At 36.9% G+C, this 22,620-nt stretch overlaps 1 protein-coding gene across 2 annotated transcripts in view; it reads left to right on the top strand.

The window, feature by feature from the left end:
- The first annotated feature begins 1,440 nt into the window (after positions 1 to 1,440).
- The window catches only part of LOC132111445 (endoribonuclease Dicer), a 27,622-nt gene continuing 6,442 nt past the window's right edge, over positions 1,441 to 22,620 (top strand). Inside the window, exons 1-28 of one of the 2 annotated variants that reach the window (XM_059518738.1) lie at positions 1,441 to 1,613; positions 5,541 to 5,590; positions 6,124 to 6,227; positions 6,342 to 6,530; positions 7,378 to 7,531; positions 7,647 to 7,774; positions 7,923 to 8,057; positions 8,747 to 8,907; positions 9,022 to 9,190; positions 9,272 to 9,744; positions 11,016 to 11,148; positions 11,236 to 11,478; positions 11,550 to 11,704; positions 11,785 to 11,917; positions 12,055 to 12,130; positions 12,206 to 12,345; positions 12,530 to 12,709; positions 12,913 to 13,126; positions 13,862 to 14,015; positions 14,164 to 14,346; positions 14,441 to 14,546; positions 14,637 to 14,812; positions 15,727 to 16,546; positions 17,545 to 17,697; positions 19,231 to 20,002; positions 21,336 to 21,604; positions 22,185 to 22,347; positions 22,527 to 22,602. In XM_059518738.1, coding sequence (XP_059374721.1) covers positions 6,417 to 6,530; positions 7,378 to 7,531; positions 7,647 to 7,774; positions 7,923 to 8,057; positions 8,747 to 8,907; positions 9,022 to 9,190; positions 9,272 to 9,744; positions 11,016 to 11,148; positions 11,236 to 11,478; positions 11,550 to 11,704; positions 11,785 to 11,917; positions 12,055 to 12,130; positions 12,206 to 12,345; positions 12,530 to 12,709; positions 12,913 to 13,126; positions 13,862 to 14,015; positions 14,164 to 14,346; positions 14,441 to 14,546; positions 14,637 to 14,812; positions 15,727 to 16,546; positions 17,545 to 17,697; positions 19,231 to 20,002; positions 21,336 to 21,604; positions 22,185 to 22,347; positions 22,527 to 22,602 — 5,480 coding nt within the window. In that variant the 5' untranslated portion in view covers positions 1,441 to 1,613; positions 5,541 to 5,590; positions 6,124 to 6,227; positions 6,342 to 6,416. Of the gene's footprint in view, positions 1,614 to 5,540; positions 5,591 to 6,120; positions 6,228 to 6,341; positions 6,531 to 7,377; positions 7,532 to 7,646; positions 7,775 to 7,922; positions 8,058 to 8,746; positions 8,908 to 9,021; positions 9,191 to 9,271; positions 9,745 to 11,015; positions 11,149 to 11,235; positions 11,479 to 11,549; positions 11,705 to 11,784; positions 11,918 to 12,054; positions 12,131 to 12,205; positions 12,346 to 12,529; positions 12,710 to 12,912; positions 13,127 to 13,861; positions 14,016 to 14,163; positions 14,347 to 14,440; positions 14,547 to 14,636; positions 14,813 to 15,726; positions 16,547 to 17,544; positions 17,698 to 19,230; positions 20,003 to 21,335; positions 21,605 to 22,184; positions 22,348 to 22,526; positions 22,603 to 22,620 lie in introns of both variants that reach the window. The other variant, XM_059518739.1, reaches the window with a different exon arrangement.

The following is a 22,620-nucleotide window of genomic DNA, read 5'->3' as shown; positions in this document are numbered from 1 at the left end:
GCTTTTAACAGTACTTTATATTTTTTTTATAAATCTTGCGTAATTATTCTGCATTTTTAAATTTAAATAGTTATATCAAAGGCGTAAATAAAACTAATCCGATAAACAATAAACATTTAAATTCATGAACAGTTCGTATTTTATTGACATAGTTAATGTATTTTTCTAGTTAGAATAATGTTTGTATTATGTCTTATGGTTGCTTTAAAATGTGGCATTGTACTACATTACACAAAAGTTAAGTGCGGGGTTTCTCTTTTTTTTATGTCACTTTATAATATGATCATTTTAAGTAATTTCCTACTACTCTGTAGCTCTGATTATCTTTGCATTATATTACATTACGTTGCAACAAAGCAGGAACTGAGACACCGCCTTTTCGAAACGACAGTACTCCCTAAAATTACCAGTAGATGGAGGTAAGAGACCATGTGTGTCATGGTCTCTTACCTCATCTACTGGTAATTTTAGCAGTACACTAAACAGACGTATACTTGGACCTGAAAAGCGAATCATACAGTGGAAATAAATATTTGTATAAATATACTTTTCTATAATTATAAAGTTGTTGTTAAATAATTCCTTGTCACTCCGTCATCTATTTGTTAATTGCATGAACACTTATTTATTCACACCGAGCTTATTTTAAGGAAAATAACCTTTCAGAAATAACCTTTGTAAATGTGTTCATAATCATCACCAAAGAAGTTTTTTTTTTGCTCTGTCTCCTTTTCTGTCATTCTTATATTAGTACTTCTTATTTTTAGTTACAGAATTAATTCTTTTTTTATTTCATGATTGTTAAATGTAAATAATAATAATAAAAATAATGATATACGTATATATAAACATGTTATTATTATTATTATATTTATTTATTTATTTATTTTTATTTTTTGCATGAAGGTAAGGTCACTTTAAAACTTTCTTAGAAACGTTTTACTATGTTGTTGAAATTTATTATTGCTATTAAGTGTAAAGATGCATTATAATATGCATTTATTGAATTGTATTAAACCCAGATATGAAAGTAAATCGTAAACATAAACGTAAATGTTTATAAACTATTCTGTGTTTATTATGTGAAAACTACGTTTCAAAATGAAAACAAAGAAAAAAAGGTAAATATAATTTTATTAGTTTACTAATTAAAATTATTATTTAAATTTGTTTAAATTATTATTATTATTATTCTTTTTAAAGAAAGAGAGATGTGCTACAAATGTCGCTGTGGTTGAATTTTATGACTTCAATGAAAATTACATCAATAAAAGATTTTTTTCCTACGATTGTAGACGAATACAACAGTGTAACTGGAGGAAATTAGCTTATTATTTAATTTTTTCAAAAGGTTTACAAGGCTAGAAGTGCCCTTTCGGTCAAAGAACGGAGACTTTTATGTTGAAGAAATATAATCGCTGTGGACTTGTTGTGTTGTCAAAGTAGCTGTGCTCACTTTTTGGCGTTCCTCGTAGTCGCGGGCTTCACACGCGCGCAGTAGCCTGACAACAGCAGCCGCAGCAGCAGGAGGAGGGAATGGGGAGAGAGGGGCACCGCACCGTTTAACAAGACACTCTTCAACACAACACGACCAATAAAACCCTTCAACGCCGGTGAGCACGCACCTCGATCTACAAACACCTCGCTCGTCGATTGCTTCTGTTTTTCCTCTCGTGATCCTGAAATAATAAATAAAATCCACCGAAGCTAACACGAGCTTGCGTGCTAACCACTATCACCCTCAAAACCGGACTGTTCGGCGTACATTTGTCGAAAACTGTTCGTGCATTCAATCCCTGGCAGTATACATGCAATAGGGGATTTGTTGTAAGCCGTTTTACGTGAGGTAAATCTATGCATAATGTGTTTTTTCTTGCATGACGGTGCCTTTTTAGCTACACGCGCCTGTTAGCCCCTGAAAGACTGATTCACATGGCAGACGTATTGATTATTAGGGCAGTTTCAGACCCGGTGATGTATTTCATATGTGCTCAAATATTAGCATAGTGCAAGGGTCACGTTTGTGATTGGCAAAGTGACAGATGCATGATTTTGGAGGCCTCGGGTGTGTTGCTGGCTTCAAGGCCAAGGTCGTAATGAGGCCTAACTGATGTGCATGAATAATATTTTGTTTTAGCATTTGATGAATAGTGTTTAGATGGATTTGTTATTGTTGTGATATGTGAAGTGCAGTAAGTACGTTGCTGGAGAATATTGGTTTTAATCTGCCTGGCATCTGTTTGTGTTAGAAACGTGATTTTTGCTTGTGTGCCACCAAAGATTGATTTCTTTATTTTATTTAATTTTTTAAACTGTATCTTAGTTGTATTTATCTTTTTTGTCTTACTATGATAATACTATGCTATTTGGACATTCAGTAAAACCACAAGTATCTTGTAAATACCATGATTAATTAATTAAGGTTATGATACAGTTGTATTATTACCATTATCCTTTAAAATGTATATTAGAACTAAAATCGTACATGGTACTGCAGATTGTCAAATTATTGTTGTTATTATTATTAATTAATTTTTTTTAAATAAGTGGTATGTCCTCATGGTGCTATTGTCCTTTGATGTGATCCTGAAATAGAATATGAATATAGTCTGTGGGTTCAACCTTCATAATGTTTTAATGTGTATCCACACACATACATGCATTGTAAATCAGTTATTAATATCGATTTAAAAATCCTGTCACTAAAAGTTGTAATAATTTTTTCAATATGAAAATGTAAATCTAATCAGAAATTGACTCAGAATAATGTCAACAGACACAACAGAATGTTTTTAAATGTTTGCTTTTTTTTTTTTTATAAATGTGGATGGAGCCGTTAGAATAGGCTGTAGTGTGTTGTGTCAAAGGATTCAAACTCTTAAAGGGTTAGTTCACCCGAGAATGAAAATTCGTCCATCTTCTACTCACCCTCGAAGCGTCCTAGGTGTATGTGACTTTCCTCTTTCAGAAGAATCCAATAGAAGATATATTTAAAATTGTCTTTGCTCTTACAATGGGGGTAAGTGGGTGTTTGCCAACAGGTCAGAATACGTGAAAAAAAGTGCACACATCTGTAATAAAACGTCCCTCACACGGCTCCGGGAGTGAATAAAGGCCCATTGTAGTGAATCCATGGATTTTTGAAAGATAAATATCCAGATTTCAAACATAATAAACACTTTTTTTCCCTCACTTCTGCTGAACGTGGGGAATTGGAAGATGTGCAGGCGGAAGATAGATGATGTATGCGTCGCTAACGCCTCTGGGAAATGTAGGAGCAAAGGAAACAAAGTTTCCTTACTTTAACAAAGGAAAACCAGTCTCCTCTTGGCTTTTTTCAAAATCCTCCAACTTTTTTCTTTACAACTTATGAGCTTCTAATTCGTGACCAGCATTTTGTTTTGTTCTTTCTCTTGAGTAGACGATGGACAAATTTTCATTCTCGGATGAACTGACCCTTTAATAAAGTCTTATGCTATTTGATTTGTGCTTATTACATAACTGGTTAAGGGTTGTTCTGATTTTGAGACTTGCCATCAGCTCTAGATATGCAGACATAAGAAAAACACATTTAAAAGTTGCATACCCAAGTTCATAAATTGCTTGCTGCAGCATCTCATTAGAATATTTCACACTTGTGAACAATATCCCGCTGATTCAACTAGTTGCATTCTTCAAAATAAAGTGTCAGTAATGTAAGCAGAATGAATTATTGATGAGAATTCATGAGATGGGGGTTACATAGACCTGTCCTTTATTTCCAGGGTCAAATCAGGTGACCGGCTGGATAAGTTGGCCCGAGGGGCTCTTTCATGTGACAAGTGTGAGTTTGGAGGCAGTCTTAGCCACGTTATTGTTGGAACTCCTGCGTGATGTGTTACTTATTGAAGCCAGTTTTTGTCATGTTTGTCTATGAATATATTATGAGTTATAATGAAGCTTATAATTCTCCTAAATTGATAGTCCAGTTTATTGATTTAGTGTTTTTTTTTCTGCAGTCTCTGACTGAACATATTTATAAACAGCTGGTTTTGCTTGTTTTTTTGTTCCATAGCGTACTTTCTCCTTTTTTTGTCTATATGTTTTGTAGTAATCACTTTTCCAAGAGCTTTTAGCTGTTTTGTCTTGGACTGAATTTTACTATTAAAAAGTCAGTTCGCACAGAATCATAGCAGCCGCTATTCAGCCTCATCCACATGGTAATGTAGGTCATGCTGAGCACTTTGTTCTGAAACTTGACTGGGACTATGTGGCCTGGCCTGCCGTTTTGCCTACAGTCAGCGTGGCTAGTGGTTAACAGGAAGTTAAGACGTCTATGCCATTTTGTTCAAGTAGACGTAGTTCCGCTAAGTTAAAATAAGAGCTAATAAATTGACTAGTCTCCTTTGCAGTAAATCAACATTGAAAATAGTCATTGATCCTAAGTTGACTTAAAAAAAAAAAAAAAAAAAAAGACTGGTTTTACAAAAATTTACCATTCACTATGATCATAGTTTTTGTCAGGATATTATGCTACATTTAAAATACTATAAAATTGTGCTAACTTGTTATTGACCACTACTGATATCTAAAAAAAAAAAAGAAATAATTTACATTTAGTCCTGCGTCTACCAACTGTTTTAATAATAGATATCATTAATTGTGAAATCCAGATATGCAGTTTTATACAGTAATGGATTGGTCTCCTTCTTGGTTCCCTGGTGTGAAAAGAGTTTAAGATCCCTGGTCTTTGCCATGAATTGATTTTGTTATGTGCAAAGATGTAAATATAAATCTTTAGGATATTAGGCTAATACTTTAATAGATTGTGTGCTGTTTTTTTTTTACCTCATGCAACCTACTTTGTAGCTTGTTCATGCAAAGAAAAAAAACAGTTAGCATCATTGATGTGTTAACCATTTTTTTTATATTGTTGATTTTAGTGATCAATTAGTTGTTGTAGCTTAAAATGACATTAATTGAAGGAGATCTCGTTGATTTTATTTGCTTGGCTCTGTGAGGATATAATAACTGTAGTAACTGATTTGTGTGATGAGTATTGATCTGACTAATTAAGATAAAGTACCAGTAACAAGTTGTCTTGATTTGAGCCTTGATTTTCAACACTTGAAATCTGCTTGCGCGTAGTCGAATCGGGCAGCCGTGACCTGGCCAGCTGTTTTGCAGTCAAGCATTTAACATCGAATGTTTCGTTCACCGAAACAGATGTGTGTCAGTGTTTTCAAAATCTGAAAGTAAATAACCTATGTGGTTGCATTAGAGATTCATGAACCCGAACATGGAGTCTGAGAGCAGATTTTTAACCAAGAGCAAATGTGTTCGCTCACTGCAAATGAAGCCTTGTGTTACTTGAGCTGATGTGACTTGTGGTGATTTGTTGCAGCTGTGTCGAACAGCGGTGGTCAGGAGGAGAGTGTGGGCTCGATCCTGAGTGGCAAAAATGTGTTGACAAGCCAGTTGTCATCCAAATTCAGCTGTCCTCTCCCTGCCAGAGCTCCGTCCATTATCACAAGCTATGTTTCTTTTCTCTTCATTTACAGAGTAATGAAAGAATACTGTCTCAGGCCCCTCCCCCATCTGCAGCATTAAGGTACTGTGATCATTTCTCTTTGCAGAAACAAAAAAATACAAATTGTTTCCTATCTATATGTTTAAATTCAAAGCATTTGTGTATGCTTTTCCTATTTCCATGTATGTATTCCTATTTTAGTCACTGAGGTAGTTCATTTACTGTTTAGTTGCAACATTGTTTATTAGAAGACACTACTGTTTAAACTCTTGGGATGCTTTTTTTAAATTTAAGAAATCGTTTAATTTAGCAAGACATGCATTATGTTACAAAGATTCGGATTTCAAACAAATGCTTTTCTTTTCAACTTTCTGCTCATTAAAGAACTACCAAGATACATGTGTTGACTGTTTTCATCATTGAAAACTATGTTTTTGAGCGGAGCACCAAATCAGATTTGTGAAAGATCACGTGACACTGAAAACTAGAGTAATTGGCAATTACTAATTGCTGCAAAAGCTTCAGTTTTGCTGAATATCTTTTATACATTTATTTCAGACCTGTTTGCTTTACAGTTGTGTAGATTGTAAGTATATGTCTGTTTTTCCTAGCAGGATAACTCGAGAGGAAAAAGAATGAGCTGATTTTAAGAGCTCTGATAATGACGCCCAGAATAAGTACGGCTCTGTCACACAGCAAAGCGGGAAACGTACAAGCTGTAAGGAAACACTCTCACTTTTAATCAGTAGCCATAATCAGGCAATGAGACGTAGTTGATTTTAGCCCTGTTGTTTGTGAAATCCTCCTGATCTGATGTTACGTGGTCTTTCAGTGAGCATTAGAAGGCCATGATGCAATGAGATAAACACTGGATGACTGGAGGTCCCCTGCTTAACAGTCTCTAAGCATGGCTGGCCTACAGCTGGTGACCCCTGCCTCCTCACCCATGGGGCCCTTCTTCGGTCTCCCGTGGCAACAGGAAGCTATCCATGACAACATATACACACCAAGGAAATATCAGGCAAGTTTTTTGAAACGGTTCGATTTTGATACTCAAGCTAGTCTGAGTTCTTTTGTGTCATTCCAATCCCAAATGACTTATGACTTTTTTTTTCTGTGAAACACACAAGGAGAGGTTTTGAAAATGTTTATGCTGCTCTCAATGAAAGTATACAGTGAACAGGTGAGGAAAGCTGCACAAAAGGCCAAATAACCCAAATACAGTACCCTGTACAGCTCATGGTCTATATGCAAAACTATTGCATGGCCTTAGGAGACTTGAAATATTATGCACTGGTCATATGGACTGTTTTTACCCTGTTTTTGATTGAATGGAATTGTATTTCCATTGACCATTGTATGGAAAAGAGCAGCTTGGACATTTTGCTAAACATCTCCTTTTTTTTAAAATTGAAAATGAAATGGAAATCATACATCGAAGTAACCACAATTAATTTGTATTATAATCCCTTTATGCAAATATGTTATTAATTGTTTTTTAAGTAAGTGTCTTATGCTGACCAGGCTGCATTTATTTGATGATAAATACAGTAAAAACTGATTACAGTTTAAAGTAACTGTTTTATTTGTTAATATATTTCAAAATGTTATTTCTTCCTGTCCTGTCAATGCTTATTTTTATCCTGTTTTGTTTTTTTATTACCAATGTTGAAAGCAGTTATGCTTAATATTTTTAAGAAATCCATTATACATTATATTTAAAGAATCTTTGATGAATAGAAAGTATTTGAAAGATACAATAATAAATGTCTTCACTGTCACTTTTGATCAAATTAATGCACCTTTGCTGAATAAAAAACAAACAAGCATATAGCTTAATAGTTTCACTAATTGCATTTTCCCACCAGGTTGAACTTCTTGAAGCAGCTCTTGAACACAATACTATTGTCTGCTTAAATACTGGCTCAGGGAAGACCTTTATCGCAGTACTCCTAATCAAAGAACTCTCCCACCAAATCCGCGGAGAGGATGGGAAGAGAACAGTTTTCCTGGTGAATGCAGGTGAGGACTTGTCTAGTCTGCCATGTGACGTAAACACATTAAAACATGATCAAACTCTTTCTGTATGTTTATTAATCTTAATTCTGATTTGTTCTTTTTTTGTTCCCGATTGAAGAATCATCTGTGGTTCAGCAAGCATCTACTGTAAGAACCCACTCTGAGCTCCAGGTGGGCGACTACATGTCAGAGGACATGACATCATGGCCCGAGGAGATGTGGAACAGAGAGATGATGGAGAATCAGGTATGATTATACATTTTTCTTTTTAACGTGCCTATGAATTTATTCATATAATTGTTGAAAGGTTTGATGAGGTGTCATCGTGTAGTCTCTCTTCTGTGATATTCTCCCGTCCTCATCCCTGTCTTTTCCATAATGTCTGTTCTTTCAGGTGCTGGTCATGACGTGCCACATCTTCCTCCATGTGTTAAAAAATGGAGTCTTGCCACTATCAAAAATCAACCTGCTGGTTTTTGACGAATGCCACCTTGCAATCACAGACCATCCTTATCGGGAAATAATGAAGGTAAAATTGCAGTCTATTACAGCATCTGTCAGTGTAAAGAGATGGATGATAAATGTCTCATTTAAGTGTCACTCAACAGAGATGCTAAAAAAGCTGTCGATCCATTTTTATAGGATAAATGGCCATGTATTTACTCCTGGAGATAAGATATTGTTTCATATCTAAAATGCCTTCTAACTGAACGTTTTAGTTTTGAAGGCTAATACGTTCTAGGACAAAAACCAATAGTCCACCCAAAAACAAAAAAAAATTCTGTCATTATTTACTCAACCTCATTTCAAAGCTGAATGTGTGTGGAACATAAAAGATGAGGTTTTTGAGAAATGTGTCCTTACAGTGGAAGTCGATGGGCTTCAGTGTTGATTGGTTCCCAAAGTTCTTCAAAATATCTTCTTTAATGCAGAAGAAAGAATGCCATACAGGTTTGGAATGACATGCAGGTGAGTAAACAATGACAGAATTAGAATTTTTGGGTGAATCATCTCTTTAAATATAAAGATTGTCTGAATGCAGATATTTTGACTTCTCTGAATATGCAATCTTTTCTAAGGAGAGTCATATTTTAGTTATAACCCTAAGTTACAAATGCAACAATTAATTGACTTTAATTCAAGATAGATCATATTGTAAGGTGGTTGGTGAACCATTTCTACATATGTTTTATTAAACAGTGCCAGTCTTCTTTACAGATTTGTGACGGTTGCCCAGGCTGTCCTCGCATTTTTGGTCTGACTGCTTCCATTTTAAATGGCAAATGTGACCCTTGTGATCTGGAAGAGAAGATTCAGAGCCTGGAGAAGATTTTGCAGAGCAATGCAGAAACTGCCACTGATCTTGTGGTGCTGGATAGGTACGTTTAGGATCTACACTTTTTTATTTTTGCGTTCATTGCAGCTTGTAGAATAGACGTTTTTTACAAGTATCAATTATTATAGATGTTTCTTGCATGTGTGTTTACTTCCAGGTATGCGTCCCAGCCTCGTGAAGTGGTGCTGGACTGTGGGCTGTACCAGGATCAGAGTGGGCTCTCTGAGAGGCTTTTAAATGAGCTGGATGAAGCCCTTAATTTTCTTAATGACTGCAACTTATCTGCTCATAGAGAAGATAGAGATCCCACATTTATCTCCAAACAGGTTTCTTCATTAGGCTCTTATTTAAAGCAACAATACTCTTGACATGAACTTGATGTTGATTGTGTGATTGTTTATCCCAAGGTGCTGAATGACTGCCGAGCCGTGTTGACTGTGCTGGGCCCTTGGTGCGCTGATAAAGCGGCGGGAATCATGGTCCGGGAGCTGCAGAAATATATCAAACACGAACAGGAAGAGCTGAACCGCAAGTTCCTGTTGTTCACAGACACCATTCTGAGAAAAATCCATGCCTTATGTGAAGAGCATTTCTCCCCAGCTTCCTTAGACCTGAAGTTTGTCACTCCCAAGGTCATCAAACTTCTGGAGATTCTCCACGAGTACAAGCCTTTCGAACGGCAGCAGTTTGAGAGTGTGGAGTGGTACAATAATCGCAATCAGGACAATTATGTTTCTTGGAGCGATTCTGAGGATGAAGATGAGGATGAAGAGGTGGAGGCAAAGGAAAAGCCTGAAGCTAATTTTCCATCGCCTTTTACCAACATCCTCTGTGGAATCGTCTTTGTGGAAAGGCGATATACTGCAGTTGTTTTAAACAGGTGTGTTTTCACTGTCTTTCTTGGAAATTGTGTACAAACAATACATGTACTAAAACAAAAATCAATCATTTACAATGCAAAAATGTATTTAGGACCCAATTATTATTACTATTATTTGAGAAGAATACAGTAAAAACTGTAATATTGTGAAATATTTTAATAATTTAAAATACCCGTTTTTTCCAGACTATAAGTCGCACTTTTTTTCATAGTCTGGCTGGTCCTGCGACTTACAGTCAGGTGCGACTTATTTATCAAAATTAATTTGACATGAACCGAGAGAAATGAACTGAGACATGAACCAATAGAAAACATTACCGTCTACAGCTACGAGAGGGCGCTCTATGCTGCTCAGTGCTCCTGTAGTCTACACTGAAAACATAGAGCGCCATCTCGCGGCTGTAGACGGTAATGTTTTCTCTTGGTTCTAAATACATGTGACTTATAGTCCAGTGCGACTTATGTTTTTTTCCTCGTCATGACGTATTTTTGGACTGGTGCGACTTATACTCAGGTGCTACTTATAGTCTGAAAAATACGGTAGCTGCTTTCTATTTTAATACTTTAAAATGTAATTTATTCCTGTGCTGGCCAAGCTAAAATTTCAGCAGCCATTAATCCAGTCTTCGGTGTCGCATGACCCTTCAGAAATCATTCAAATATGCTAAAGAAACATTTGTTATTATCAATATTGCAAAAAAGTAATGTAATGGAATATAATGTAATGTAATATTTTGTGGAAACCATGATACATTTTTTTCAAGATTCTTTGATCCGTAAGTAAAAATAAAAAATTATATGAAATAGAAATCTTTTGTGAAATTTTAAATGTCTTTATTGTCACTTTTGCTAAATTTAATGTGTCCTTGTTGAATAAAAGTATTCTTGCTTTGAAAGATTGCTTATTTAAAGGGATGGTTTACCCAAAAATGAAATTTCAGTCATTAATTGCTCACCCTCATGTTGTTCCAAACCTTTAAGACCTTTGTCCATTTTTGGAACACAAATTAAGATGTCTGATGAAATCCAAGAGCTTTCTGACCCTGCATAGACAGCATTGTGATTACCGTGTTCAAGGGCCAGAGAGCTAGTAAGGATATCGATAAAATAGTCCATATGACATCAGTGGTTCGACTGACATTGAAGAGAAAAAACTTTTGAACAAAATGCACAAAAAGCATTATGATTGGTTGAACCACTGATATGAAATATCCCTTTAAATTATCTAAAGGTACTTGAATGCACCTTGTATTTTTTTGTGTGTGTATCAGACTTATCAAGGAGGCAGGAAAGCAGGACCCAGAGCTGGCCTACATCAGTAGCAACTTCATCACAGGTCACAGCATTGGCAAGAACCAGCCTCGCAACAAACAAATGGAGGTGGAGTTCAGAAAACAAGAGGAGGTGAGTGAGTCCTGGAAAGTCTCTCATGGATCTTCCTAAGCTTGTGCTCATCATGATTTTTTTTTGCTGATCCACATTACTGTCCAGGTCCTGAGGAAGTTCAGAGCCCATGAAACCAACTTGCTCATTGCAACCAGCATTGTGGAAGAAGGCGTTGATATTCCAAAGTGCAATTTGGTCGTTCGGTTCGACCTGCCGACAGAGTACCGGTCGTACGTGCAATCCAAAGGTCGCGCTCGGGCTCCAGTCTCCAATTACATCATGCTAGCTGACAGCGAACGGACAAAACCATTTGAGGAAGACCTCAAGACCTACAAGGCCATAGAGAAGGTCAGCAGGTTTTATGAGATTTCCTGCGAGTACAATAAAATGTGTCATTCTAATAGTTGTACGTCTTTTAGATCCTTCGAAATAAGTGCTCGAAGTCAGCAGAATGCAGTGATTTTGAACTGGAGCCAGTGACCGATGATGACAACGTTTTACCACCTTACGTCCTGCGCTCAGAGGACGGCGGCCCCCGTGTCACGATTAACACAGCAATTGGACACATCAACAGGTCATTTTCCTTTTCTAAATCAAAGATTGCTATATTTGATATTTTTATATTAATGTCATGCATAAATGTGTGTTGTACAGATATTGTGCTCGCTTGCCCAGTGATCCGTTCACCCATCTTGCTCCAAAGTGTAAAACCGTGGAGCTTAAGACTGGAGGTTATCAGTCCACACTCTTCCTACCCATTAACTCACCACTCAGAGTTCCTGTCACCGTGAGTTCTTGTCCATCTCAAGTCATACATATTTTGAAGGACATGAAGGACATTTTTAATACAAAAATGTGTGCAGATTTTCTAAAAATCCCTGATTGAGAGTAAAAAGTCTTCTAAATGTTTCTTCATCCCTTTAGGGGCCAACAATGAGTTGTGCAAGACTTGCTGAGAAAGCTGTTGCTCTTCTCTGTTGTGAAAAGCTGCACAAAATTGGTGAGCATGAAAAAATATTTCTGATGCATTGTTGGGACTGAGATGCATTGACTGATGTGAGATATTTGTTTCTAGGTGAACTGGATGATCATTTGATGCCAGTGGGGAAGGAAACTGTGAAGTATGAGGAGGAGCTGGACCTTCATGATGAGGAGGAGACGAACGTGCCAGGAAGACCAGGCTCCACCAAACGGAGACAGTGTTACCCAAAAGCCGTAAGTGTCATGAACCCGAAAATACCCTTTTAAAATGTTTTTTGCTACCACCATAGTTTGGGGTTGGTAAGTGTGTTTTGCGCACTTATTGCATGTATTTGACCAGGAATACAGTGAAACTAATATTGTGAATTTTAACATCTTTACGGTCATCGTTTGATCAGTGGGATATGCTGTCTTACAGATACCAGAGTGTCTGCGGGGTTGTTACCCTGTGCCAGAACAGCCTTGCTACCTTTACGTCATAGGGATGGTCCTCACCACCCCTCTTCCTGATGAGCTCAACTTCCGACGGAGGAAGCTGTACCCACCGGAGGACACAACCCGATGTTTTGGCATTCTGACAGCTAAACCAATACCTCGGGTAATCACCTTTTATTTAACTTCTTTCTGAATCTGAAGATCTTTGGAGAAGAACTCGTCAATCTTTATTCATTGTGAATTGCTTTGATAATTATTTTGAATTCAGTTGCATTTATCCTTCTTTTGATGTTTGATTATGTCTTATATATAACTTGCCTTGGACTTTAAGTAAATAACATGCTTTTTCTCCGGTTTTGTCACCAGATCCCTCACTTCCCTGTGTATACACGTTCTGGTGAGGTGACCATTTCGATTGAGCTGCAGAAGTCGGGTTTCACTCTGAGTGTGGGGCAGCTGGAGCTGATCACACGTTTGCACCAGTACATCTTCTCCCACATCCTTCGTCTTGAAAAGCCAGCACTAGAGTTTAAGCCCATAGAGGCAGATTCTGCCTACTGCATTCTACCTCTCAACATTGGTGAGTGCTGATGTCAGTCAGACCGAGATGTTGTCTTGTCTGAATGTTAGGTTAAAGTTAGTCCTTCCTCTGATTGTCATTTTAGGATATTGTCATATCTAGATCTGCAATTAATCGGTCAAATATTTCTTTGATTATTTGGAAAAAAAAAAACACCCAATTTTATGACCTGCATTTTATTGAGCAGACATGGGCATTCCAGATCTGATCCAATTTTTCCTTTAAAACATAAAAAAAAAAAAAAAAGCACCAAACTTGATATTCTTGATTTCTTACTATTCTGTGCTAAATCTACTTGGTTAAATTCTTATGTTTATTGAAATTAGCATTACATAGTTTTTTGAGAATATAAGAGTTCTGGTGCAGACTTGATTGCTGAGTGCACTGTTAGTTACAGTGTCTAATTAATATATATATATATATATATAATTATTTGAGAAATTATACGATACAATTCTACAATAATAGGAAGATTATATTTAAAATATAAATACATTTTAAAATCTAAAAGTATAATCTATTTTACAGTGTTTTTTTTTTTTAAATCAAGTTCATTTAAAAAAAAATTCAAAATGTTTCTAATTTAGTAACTTATTTCATTGTATCTTGTGTCATTTAACATTGAATACATCTTTAAATTAAATATATAATTATCCTTTAACATATATATCCATTAGCACATGTCTGCTTTATATCTGCCGCACTGCTCTCTAAGATAACTTCTGTTCTGTTTAGTTGAGGATTCCAATACGTTGGACCTGGATTTCAAGTTCATGGAGGATATTGAAAAGTCTGAAGCACGCATTGGCATTCCAAATACTCAGTACACCAAACAAAACCCATTCATTTTCAAATTGGAGGACTACCAGGATGCTGTCATCATTCCAAGGTACAAAAGTAACAGTGATATTTCAGTCTTATTGTACTTGCAATTAAGCTTTCATTGACTGTATACATATACATAATATTACTGTATACTGGGCTTTTGTTTTCACTGAAGCTGAACTCTAAGCCTCTGTCTCGTTCTTTCCCCTCAGGTATCGTAATTTTGACCAGCCACATCGGTTCTATGTGGCTGACGTTTACACAGACCTCACCCCACTCAGTAAATTCCCCTCTCCAGAGTACGAGACTTTCGCTGAGTACTACAAAACCAAGTACAACCTGGACCTGTCTAATGTTAACCAGCCCCTACTGGATGTGGACCACACATCTTCAAGGTAGGAAAAAAAAAGACATTCTGGTATGTGCTCTTTTTTTTTTTTTTTCTTCCTGAGAAATTAATTATATGTCCATGGTGGTCTTTTCCTGTAGATTGAATCTTTTAACGCCCCGGCACCTTAATCAAAAGGGGAAAGCCCTTCCTCTCAGTAGTGCGGAGAAGAGAAAGGCCAAGTGGGAAAGCCTACAAAACAAACAGGTATTAACTCATGGAAAGAATTTGCAGTGATAATTATGAGTCATCATATCTGAATTAAGTCGAATCACATCTACTGTTCCATCTGCTTAGATTTTAGTTCCGGAGCTCTGTGCCATTCACCCCATCCCAGCCTCTTTATGGAGGAAAGCCGTCTGCCTTCCCAGCATTCTCTACAGACTTCACTGCCTTCTGACAGCCGAAGAGCTGCGGTCTCAGACAGCCATTGACGCTGGTGTTGGGGCTCAGACCCTACCTCCTGATTTCAGGTCAGTAAAAAAAAAAAAAATCCACAAACCATATGCATAACACTCATTCACTCTTTTCCAAACTCGAGTGAGCTCTCCATAGACAGCATTGTCTCTACTCTAGAATGCATTATAAATTGTTTTTACAAAGTTAATCATCATAAGAAAATATGCTTCACAATAATGCACTCTATCAAGCTCATTTTAAACAAATGGTGACTAAAGTGCCAGAAAAGAGTTTCATTCGGTATTATAAAGCATTGTTAAAAATTATTGATTCTAATTAGTGGTTGAACTATATATTGCCAAGAAAGATATATTGGCCAGCAAATTGTAATTATTGGCCAATTAAATTGTTTCTGCATTACCGATAAATGTTTGAAGTGGACCTTTATTTTGGCACAGTTTAAATATGCAGGACTTTTATTTTGACAGCATTGAGAATTCCAGTGTGTGAGTGCAGTATACATTTTATTGTTTATTTATTTATTTTACAGGTTTATTTTTTTATATCCATTTTTTTTCTTTTCCCAATGATTAATTTTCTTATCATTTATTTATAATGTTTTGCCATATATACCCCCCCCCCCCCCCCCACCACCATGGTACCAGCATTGTCATTGGCCATCAAAAAATCTTTATCAACCACTAATTCTAATTTCAATATGATAACATAGTCTTGTGCAGTGTACTTTATTTTTATAAAAGTGTTGTATAGTTACCTTAGCAATATGCTAATAACAAACTCTATTGGATTCATTTGTAACTCGAGTCATATGTGTGGCACAGAGAGTTGCTGCCTTTATAAAGCGTTCCGATTCATTTGTGGGTTAACACATCAGTTAGAGATCTTAGATAGCAGCTGACTTCAGCAGTGATAGCATTTTAAGAAGTGCTCCCATTTGAGTCTTAATCTTATTGAATATTAACCCCAGGTATCCAAATTTGGATTTCGGATGGAAGAAATCCATCGACAGCAAGTCTTTCATTTCCTGCCCCAGTGCATGTATGGAAGACGACGATCACTGTAAACACGACACAAGCTCAGATTCAGACCACACTGCCCAAGAGGGCTGCAGTACAGAGAGCTCCCAGCCTCCAGAGGGCGCTCTCCCCTGTGAGAACTGCAACACACCAGGTGAAATGCTAGAAACCCACATGCTCGCTGTGACTGATCTCCAGATGCCAAACAAAGACAAGAGTGACTGCGTCTTTTCCTGTAACCTCTTCAACGGCACTCGGAGCAACAGCGACAACCTTACACACAGACGTGACATTTGCCAATGCTCTCAGCTGGGCCCGCTGGAGAGTGACCTATCAACACAACCCACTACCTCAGTTCCTGTGAGGCCCTCTCCAGCCGGCGAGCCACAGCCCCAGCCCAGCGATGAATGTACCCCAGGCAGGAACTCAGATCTCTGTGACAGACATGTGAAAAAACCTACCTCAAACTGTTGCCCCAAACTAGAGATGGCAACCAGCACCACAGCACCTTCAGAAGTGTCATCAGAAGTCTCTGACGTGACATCTACATCAACCTGCACAGGTCCAGCCTGGGATTCTCCCAAAACCTTGGGCCCCAACCCCGGCCTCATCTTGCAGGCCCTGACTCTCTCCAACGCCAGTGATGGCTTCAATCTGGAGAGGTTGGAGATGTTGGGCGACTCTTTCCTGAAACACGGCATCACCACCTACCTGTTCTGCACTTACCCTGACGCCCACGAGGGCAGGCTGTCATACATGAGAAGCAAGAAGGTATGATTCAGATTATTAGACTAACTGCAAAACAAAAAACACCTTAGTTACCACATAATAATGTATTTTTATATTGTGGCAGCAAGTTTTACATGTTTATATATATATATATATATATATATATATATATATATATATATATATATATATATATATATATATATATATATATATATATATATATATATTTGCAAATCAAGTTATACTTTTCTTACTTTTTACAAATATTTACTATTTTAATAGTTTCTTGATTTTACATAGTTTAAATATGCTTAAATATTATTCTTAGTGTTACACACTATTCTTAAATATGTATTAATGAATATTAAATACACCTGTAAAAAAGATAACTCTAAACATTAAAACAAAGATTGCTGAAGTGTGTTTTACAAGAAAGTATAATTTCAGTTTTTCTGCTTCAAAATTTCATGCTTAACTCAATGTGTTACTTGCTGTTTCTTTGTAATTGTTAAATTTAAATAATATATATAGAAATTTATTTTTCATTTTTTAAGTTAAACTTTAATAGACTTAAACATGAGTAATACTAACCAGTTTTCCTATGTATTATTAAATATTAATATACGTAATACTATTAAACGCAATGTTGTTATTATTATTATATTTATTTTTGTTACAAAATCTATTTAGTACAATCTATTTTTGTAGATATTGACAGCCTTAGTTGTACTATGTTTAAACTTGAGTTACATTTTTGAAGTTCATTTTTGTAAAATAATTCCCTTTGCTTTGTACTAATAGAATATTCACCATGTAAAGTCTAACTGATATATTTGTAAGACTTGCATATTGAACTGTTTTCAGTTCTCGTCGCGCATCGATTTGCAGTTACTTGTGTTTTAATGAGGAGATTATAATTCCATTCAGATTGCTGTTACCGATTTATAAAGGTCTTGGCAGCCGCTATGCCTCATATTTATTTGAATACTGCTTTATTTATTTATACTTAACAAACTTCTTTTGCTCCGATTCTCCAGGTCAGCAACTGTAACCTTTATCGCCTGGGGAAGAAAAAGGGCCTTCCCAGTCGAATGGTGGTGTCCATATTTGATCCCCCGGTAAACTGGCTTCCCCCGGGCTATGTTGTGAATCAGGACAAAAGCAGCACAGACAAGTGGGACTCAGATGAGGTATGAGTCAGAGACTGTCTCCGTTTGTTTACCAGATAGCTCAAGTCAAGCTTAACCCAATATCAACATGCATCTTCATGCACAATTACGAGTCTGTTTACATGGCTCAGTGCCTGGAGCTGAGGAACATCTTGGCAGCGTTGTGCTGCAGCTGTTTCCTGTCATTGCCACGAGGGGGCAGGTTCATCCTTTGTGGGTGAAACTGGGTTTCAGAATGGAGGACCGAATTGATCCAGTTGGTTAATTTACATGGAAAAGACTAGAAATAGTCAGTTTAGCATGGAACACCTTTGGTTTTAAGAAAATGCCAACGAATCTTCCACAGTTGTCACTTTTTGTCTCCAGTGCTCTGAATACAAGTAATGGATGAAAAAGTAAAAAGGTAGAAAATTAACAAATTTACATACAATCCCAACCCACTAAAATTTCTGTGGAGTTAGGAAAACGCAAATGTTTATGGGTTCGATTCCCAGAGAACATGTAAAAAATGTTAGCCTGAATGAACTGTAAGTCGCTTTTAAGCGTCTGCTAAATGCATAAATGTAGAATGATTTCTGAAGGAGCATGTGACACTGAAGACTGGAGTAGTGGCTGCTAAAATTAAAAATATTAAACCGCTGTTTTAAATATAATTTATATTCAAAAATATAACTGTTATTCAATATAACAGTTTTTAGTGCATTTTAGATCAAATAATTGCCATTTTAGTGACTTCTTTTAAAAACATTAGATAATCTTTCCAGCCACCTAATGTTTTTCAAATTATTAAAACAAAAGCAACTTTTATTCTATGATTCGAGAATGCAATATTATAGATTGTTAAAATCTTATCACTGTGCGTACATATAACTTGAAAGTCTGCAGGCCTTATCCCAAGGCACAATTCAAAGAAACATGTCAGGTCAGGAAGAGGTGCCACAATTACTTTAAATGAAAAATCATTTTAAGTCACAATTTTCCATCTGTGTTTAAGCATGTGTAATGTATTAGGACATGTGCACAGAACCAAGTAAGAAAAATGGAAAGAACTCTGCTTCTGGTTTCTACCAGCCCTCTCCATGGTTTCGGCGGAGACCGTCTGTATGTTTTGGATGGCTCGGTGTGGTTCAGGGTGTATATGTATGATATGAATGTACTGAATTTACCTTGCGTACTGTAATTTTAAGTGTCACTTCCATGTATTATTACAGTATAAGGTGTCAGGGGTATTAACATTTTAATGCATATGCAATAGATGTTTTCTCATATGGTAAGTGTTATGGCATATTAATGGAAAAAAAAAATTGTTAGGGTACATTTCAGCTTTTGAATCACAGATTGGATGAGTCATTGACTTGGACTAGATGTCTCGGCTCTGTTGAGCTCTCCTGAGCAAACATAATACTGTGGTTGAACTAAAAGACTTTTAAATTGTAATCTGTTGTAGTGACTGAGCCTTGGCTTTACAGGGCTCTTAGACTTGACGTTCCTTTCGTGATGTTCTTTGTTTTGTTTGAGCTGTAAGACATTGGGAAATCTGTTTTTGTTTCTCAGAATAAAGATTTGGCCAACGGAAAAGCCAGTGATAATGAGGAGGACGACGATGATGAGGCAGAGGATGTAGAGGTCGAGCCGTCTAAAGAAGAGGTCAACGTGGAAGATGAGCTTGAGTACTACTATGAGCACATCAGATTCATTGATAACATGCTGATTGGCTCCGGTGCCTTCGGGAAGAAAATCTCCCTCCAGCCGGCTGAGCCCGGCTACGAATGGAAAGCCCCCAAAAAAGCCCACAACTCTCACTTTTCCCCAGACGGTGGCGCTGACGAGTTCGATTACAGTTCCTGGGACGCCATGTGCTACCTGGACCCCAGCAAAGCTGGCGAGGAGGATGACTTTGTGGTGGGCTTCTGGAACCCCACAGAGGAAAACTGTGGCACGGATATTGGGAAACAGTCCATCTCCTATGATCTTCACACCGAGCAGTGCATCGCCGATAAGAGCATTGCCGACTGTGTGGAGGCGCTGCTGGGGTGCTACCTCACCAGCTGTGGGGAGAGGGCGGCTCAGCTGTTCCTGTGCTCCCTCGGCCTGAAGGTGCTCCCGCCGGAGAAGCAGAGTTCAGGGGGGTCGGCCAAGCTGCAGTACGGCTGGCTGAAGATCCCTCCGCGCTGCATGTTTGACCACCCGGATGCTGAGCGGACTCTCAACCACCTCATCTCTGGCTTTGAGAACTTTGAGAAGAAGATAAACTACACGTTTCAAAACAAGGCATATCTTCTGCAGGCTTTCACTCACGCCTCGTATCATTACAACACCATCACAGGTCTGTGACACTGCATTATTATTGCAGGTTATTTACACTGCATGCTTTCTTATAGAATTGTGGTCTGATTCCGTCAATATTTTCTTTAGTCATTTTTAAAAGACACCCTCTTCCCAATCCTTACTGAACAAAAACAGTACTGCTTTTGGAATTTGTGGATACTAGTTTATTTAAATTACCACTTTTTACAACAAATATTATTATATATTATATTATGTCATTTCTAATAATAATATATTAAATGTATACTTTAATATAATAATGATAATAATAATAATAATTGTTATAATAATAATAAATGCATTAAAACTATTAAAGTATATAATATATAACAAAATGAAATTATATAATTTGTTAACAATAATTGACGGTGATGTTAATTAATTTTTATTTTCATTTAAGCTATTTAGAATAAACTATTATTATTATTACGATTATTACAATACGTTTTAATGTAATAATTGGTAATTTAAAGATATTTTATAATATAGCTTATTGTATTATTTAGTATAATAATGATTATTCTATTAAATTATATGCAAAAATAGTATGCGTTATCTCATAAATTTTTGTAGTTAACATGTTGATTTGAGTAACATAAAATACATTGCATATAATTTACAAGAAATATTAATACTGTAATATACTATAAATTATTAGTACTGGTATGCCACACATCTCTCAAGTGTGAGATGAAGTATGGAATTGTATAACTGTCTTTTTCAATTTGCCTTAATTTGTTTTAAAGTAATTTTACAACAAAAATCTGATTCAGTTGGGTAAGTATATTTGAATCGAACCAATAACTCGTGAGAACTTTTAAAAATTATTATTATTATGGAGATGCGGCTCAAAAGAATCCTTTGTTTACAAATCAACATACACTCATCGCACTGTATTTTTGTTGCATGCACCTGGAGAAAACAAATACCGTATTTTTAAGTCTAAGTATAAGTCGCATCAGTCCAAAAATACGTCACGATGAGGAAAAAACATATAAGTCGCATTTATTTAGAACCAAGAACCAAGAGAAAACATTACTGTCTACAGCCCTCTCGCAGCTGTAGACGCTAATGTTTTCTCTTAGTTCATTTCTCTTGGTTCATGTCAAATTAATTTTGATAAATAAGTCGCACCTGACTAGAAGTCGCAGGACCAGCCAAACTATGAAAAAAAAGTGCTACTTATAGTCCGGAAAATACGGTACTGTATTTTCAGTTGTGTTTTCCACAATCACTTCATATTTCTTGTGCTGTGACTGTGTTGTGTTAATGTTCTGTGATATTAGTGGTCTCTTTTTAACCTTCTTTGTACCACTCTGAACTTTGGACAGATTGTTATCAGCGGTTGGAGTTCCTTGGTGATGCAATTTTAGACTACCTCATAACAAAGCACCTTTATGAAGATCCCCGGCAGCACTCCCCAGGCGTGCTGACTGACCTGCGCTCTGCACTTGTCAACAACACCATATTTGCTTCCCTGGCTGTCAAGTACGATTACCACAAGTACTTCAAAGCTGTCTCGCCCGAACTGTTCCACGTGATCGATGATTTTGTGCAATTTCAGCTAGAGAAGAATGAAATGCAAGGAATGGATTCGGAGGTGAGCTATCATCTCACCATTATCTGTTAAAGATATTAGGCTTTGGAAACGATCATTTAATTTATAGCATTGTTGACATACATGTATAATATTTCATGAAGATTTAGTACCGTGACATCCTATCATTGGCGGTCATCTTGAATCCGGTCTGTGTTTGCATTTGTTTTCGTTTTTGGATTGTAAAAATGCAGTTGGATTTAATTTATTTTGAAATGGTTATCTTGGCACTGAATCGCCTCTTGTTTGACTGGAAAGCATTTTATGCCTAAGGGACAACACTGGATACTGAAAGAGGAAAGACAATGTTCCCCTTAATTACAAAGCTGGGTAATGTTGTCTCTAATATTGGACATTTCGATCTTTTAAACATAATACTAAAAGTAATTGATCGCAGTTAATTTTGAGAGGAAATACCATTACAGTACCAGCATAGCTGTCAGTTCACATTTTAAGTTACGACCACAGTTATTTATTTTTTCTGCTGTTTGTTGTGTGTGATTAGTTTGGGGATGTGAATTTGACATGGATAATAGTTTTCTCTCCTGAAAGGAAACACTTATTTTCTGTGATTGTTTCATAGCTTCGCCGATCAGAAGAAGACGAGGAGAAGGAGGAAGACATTGAGGTCCCCAAAGCAATGGGAGACATCTTTGAATCGCTAGCTGGTGCAATTTACATGGATAGCGGGATGTCACTTGAGACAGTTTGGCAAGTGTATTATCCAATGATGAGGCCACTCATAGGTAAGGGCCAAAGACGTACAGACGAGTAAATCAGTTCTGCATTTCTGTTCTGTCTGATTGTCTGCCGGCTCATGTGGCAAAGACCACAAGTTCAGTTGTTTTCGAACATCGTGCCATTTTTATGCATGATGAAATGCCAGATTGAAATGCCCTGCTTTTGTTTTTGCCTCGTTTTCTAGAAAAATTCTCCGCTAATGTCCCTCGATCCCCAGTGCGAGAGCTATTGGAGATGGAACCGGAGACAGCTAAGTTCAGGTGGGAATGTCTTTTCCT

This window comes from Carassius carassius, chromosome 31 (genome assembly GCF_963082965.1).
Source record: "Carassius carassius chromosome 31, fCarCar2.1, whole genome shotgun sequence".
Lineage (NCBI taxonomy): Eukaryota > Metazoa > Chordata > Actinopteri > Cypriniformes > Cyprinidae > Carassius > Carassius carassius.
The sequence above is the reverse complement of the archived record's forward strand: the minus strand, read 5'-3'. Positions and strand labels throughout refer to the sequence as shown.